This window comes from Seriola dumerili, unplaced genomic scaffold (genome assembly GCF_002260705.1).
Source record: "Seriola dumerili isolate Sdu_G_001 unplaced genomic scaffold, Sdu_1.0 BDQW01000291.1, whole genome shotgun sequence".
NCBI lineage: Eukaryota > Metazoa > Chordata > Actinopteri > Carangiformes > Carangidae > Seriola > Seriola dumerili.
This window is the reverse complement of record NW_019174546.1, coordinates 1521720-1525848: the sequence shown is the minus strand read 5'-3', so window position 1 is coordinate 1525848 and position 4129 is coordinate 1521720. Positions and strand designations below refer to the sequence as shown.

At 45.8% G+C, this 4129-nt stretch overlaps 1 protein-coding gene across 1 annotated transcript; it reads left to right on the top strand.

The window, feature by feature from the left end:
• Nucleotides 1-270: 270 nt before the first annotated feature.
• zbtb14 (zinc finger and BTB domain containing 14) lies at nucleotides 271-2959 on the top strand. The gene is made up of 2 exons (XM_022758102.1): nucleotides 271-354; nucleotides 983-2959. The coding sequence occupies exon 2, from the start codon at nucleotides 1006-1008 to the stop codon at nucleotides 2176-2178; it is 1173 nt and encodes a 390-aa protein (XP_022613823.1). The 5' UTR covers nucleotides 271-354; nucleotides 983-1005; the 3' UTR covers nucleotides 2179-2959.
• Nucleotides 2960-4129: the final 1170 nt, after the last annotated feature.

Sequence of the window (4129 nt, the reverse complement as noted above, 5' to 3'; positions counted from 1 at the left end):
AAAATCTTATCAAATGGGGGGCGTGGTCTAATTTGTTTCACTTTAGGGGTCCTTGATATGAAAAGGTTTGAGAAGCAGTGCACTATATAGTGTACAATATGGTGAACCAGGGACTTTGGGGCCTTGCCTCTTACTGGACTACACTTTTTTTTCCTCCTGCGGAGTGGGTCGTCGCCTCGGACATAGAGGATCTCGGTGGAGTACCTGCTCCGCGGCTGTAGGTGGCAGCAGAACAATGCAGCATTTCCTGTGGAGCCCAATAGTCACAACAAGAAGAGGAAGAGGAAAAACGACAGCTCTGGATCGTCGTCGACTGCCTTGCGTGACAACACAGGGATCGCGTTCAGGCTTCGGGTATTAACATTTTTATTTTCTCTTTGTCGCTGCGGAAGGCGCAGAAAACGGCGCGGCATTTCGTGGCGGCGTGTCTGCCTGTTCGCCGCCGTGTTCTCCGCTGTTTGTGAACTGCTTTAAAGGCACCAGAAACATGCCAATGGAGGCTTGCTGACCAAAATGGCTGGGCGCAGTGAAATGTGAAATATTCTTGCTAAGGTTATCCTTTCTACACGCGACGCGACTGTCACGCGAACGAGGCGGCAAAAACGCGCTAGTCAAGTTGGGAAAAGTGCGTCTGTTTGTTTCTGCTAGTGTTTGTATTTTTTTTATTAACATTACTGCGGCTTTTATCGCTGTCGGGCCTATCGTATCTACCAAAGGCTTTCTGCATGATTGATTTAGCCACTTTTGTTTACTCTCTGCAGTTTCGTCGGTCAGGTCTGAAGAAAACAATGAGAGAATGCGATGTTGGTTGCAAGTTACTCCTTTAAGTGTGTGTAAATGTGTGGTGCATACTCTACCTGTGTATAATATCACGAGAGGCTTGCTAATAGAGCTCCACCCCTCAGCCATGCACTTTATCCACATTCCCAGTTTTGTTGTGGAAATGAAAATATCTTGACTGTGTGTTGTGTTTCCTCTGCAGGTTGCTCCTATTTGACCTGCAACATGTCTGATTTATTGAGATATATCGACTATGACCACAAAGCCACCTTTCTGAAGATGCTCAATCAACAGAGGATGGAAGGTGAGCACTGTGATGTTGTAGTGGTGGTGGAAAACATAGAGTTCAGGGCTCACCGCTGTGTCTTGGCAGCGTGCAGCAACTACTTCAAAAAGCTCTTCAAGAAACAGAGCGACGAAGACAACTCCATCGTGGAGTTGGACTTCATCCGCTCTGACATCTTCGAAGAGGTGCTCAATTACATGTACACAGCCAGGCTCGCCGTGAGGAAGAAGGACATCAATATGATGATGTCATCCGGCCAAATCTTGGGGATCAACTTCCTGGATAACCTGTGCACCCAGAAACGTGAGCTGACCAACATGAAGACCCGGGAGAACCAGGCTCCAGGCGACCACGGGATGAGAGCTCAGGACGCCATCCTGAAGGAGCTGGCCATGGAGGAGGTGAGGAAGAACAGCTTCTACGATCAGGGGATGGATGGTATGGGGCCAGGCGGCTCGCACGTGTCTCAGCCACACAACTACAACACCAACATGGGTAAAGATCCTCACAGCCACGGCTGGGGTTCCTCCTCCTCCAGCGACATGAAGCTGGAGTACTTGCTGTACGGCCACCGCGACCACGGCTCCTGCCAGAGCACAGGAGCAAAGCCCATGGACCACAACGCCAAAAAGGAGCGGCTGCTCACCGCCAACCGCCCATACGGCTGCGAGCACTGCCCCAAAGCCTTCACCACCGCCGCCCACCTCAAGGAGCACCTGAAGATCCACTCCGGCTTCAAACCCCACCGCTGCGTGGTCTGCGGTAAGGCCTTCATCAGGGGCCCCGACCTGAAGAGGCACGAGAGGGTTCACAGCAACGAGAGGCCCTTCGCGTGCCAAATGTGCGAAAAGGCCTTCAAGCACAAGTCCCACCTGAAAGACCACGAACGGCAGCACCGAGGCGAGCGGCCATTCAACTGCGGCTCCTGCGACAAAGCCTTCATCAAAGCGTCGGATCTGAAGCGCCACTGGAACACCATGCACAGCGGCAACCCCCGCAGACAGATGTCCCTGTCTCCAGCCGCCTCCCAGCACGGCCAGGGAGACGCCGCCGACCAGAGAGACTGGAAAATGGAGACCGGGCCACATTCGCACAACTCGGGGGACTGTTGAGCCTGAAAACACACAGAGCACACACACACACACATACTGACACACAGACATGAACACTCAAAACATGTAAACACACTGACACAACCACAACCCTGTGACAGGCTGATGGCCTGACATCACATGGACAATGATCGGAGTGAGTAACAAGAGATCATAGCATGTTCATAAGACTGTGGGGCTGTATTATTATTCTAAAAAGTTATGTCAAAACAATGTTTTCTTTCCACCTGTAAAATCATGTAAATGTTTAGTTCACTCTACTATACATATATTTTTCACAAAGCATTGTTGCTATCTAGACTGGGGGTTCTCATAACATTATCCTCTTTTACTTTTATGGGATATGTAACATTTAAATGTTTGTTTAACCTTTACTGGATTTTATGGAGATTAAAGAGAGAAGCAGAGTTGGGGGGGAAAAAGATTTTTCTGCATAACATTTGTTGCATTGAGTATATTCATGTGGATGTTTTTAATGGATGTGTTTAGTTGTATTGATTGATATTACACTGTAAGAGTAAGAGTCACCATTTTGCATTTGACACAGATGATACCAAAGTCTTGGGCCTTTGACGGATTGTCTTTTCGAGGCTGTCCTGCCCAAGCAACCGGCCAACTAGATTTACTGTTATACAGTATAACTGTCATCCAGCTATCAACTGTTAATGATAGATGTCTGTATATACTGTAGCTTAGTTTGTTGCACAATTAGAGTACACAATAATGAATTATGCACATATAACATTGTCCTACTCCTACACTTTGACAATAAACACCATTTGCTGTGTTTTATTGTTTTTGCAAAGTTTGGTTTTTGTTGTATCCTGCAGTATTAGTAGATTCTGCCACACCCAAACGTCAGCCTTTAAACGCCTGAAAACTCGGTTTCAAACCTTTTAATTTGGAAAGCAAATGTACTTTTAAAAGATGAGGTGTTTTGATGGAGGTGAGAGGCGTTCAGAGTTATCTGGTGCCACATTGGTCTAATGGATCAAATGTTGACACGGTTGGTTTGTTGTGGTCACAGTGAAAAGGTTTGTCGACTTCAATTTACACACAAAATGATCTACATGTGTCCAGTTGAGTAAAACCATAAGAATACTTCTAAATGTAGTTTGTTGCGGGGCTTCGATTGCACTTTGAAACAAAGAGAAATTTTCCCACTGTTTACAATGACCTGTTAACAGTCAAACAACGAGGTCAGAGCGACAAGTGTGTGCAGCAACACAGTGTTTCACCAACTCTGTCTGACTCATTTGAAAAATGTCAAAAACAGCAAAGAATCTTAAAACTACAGTATTTGGGTGAATCTTTTTTTGAAGATCAACCCGTGACAATAATATAATAACCAGGACTGAAGCTAATGATTGTTTTGATTTTCGATTAATCTGCTAATTAATCTCTCCCCGATTAATCTTTTGGTCAGAAAAATGTCCGCTGCAGTTTTCCTAAAGTGAAGTCTTCAAATAATCGTTCTGCCTTTTAAACCTGAAGAGATTCAGTTTAGCAAGTAAAAGCAGAAAAGAATCACATTTGAGAAACTGCCGCCAGAGAAAAAAATTCTTCAAACAATGAATTGATTATCAAAACAGTTGCAGAGTATTGTTATAATGACTAATTGATCAATGGACCAATCATTGCAGGTCTAATAATAATAATAATCATAACAGGAACGGAAACGATAGTTGATCGTGACTCTTTGGTTCAAGTTGAAACTTTCCTCCAGTCAGAGACGTAGCGGTGCCTCAGGCTTTGGTTTCTTAATGAGCCTGGCCTATGCAAACAATCACAACGGCTGCCCACCCCCCCGACTCCCCCTCCCCTCCCCACACCCAGCCCTCACGTCCACTGCATCTTAGCTTTGTTCAGCTCTGTCTCAGCTCTTTATTTTGACTCTGACATGAAACTTAACCTCTCAGCGACCTCAGTGTTTCATGAGGGTAAAGGATCC

What these genes read in the sequence shown, in the direction of transcription:
- zbtb14 (XM_022758102.1), top strand. Translation starts at nt 1,006, where the DNA reads ATGTCTGATTTATTGAGATATATCGACTATGACCACAAAGCCACCTTT.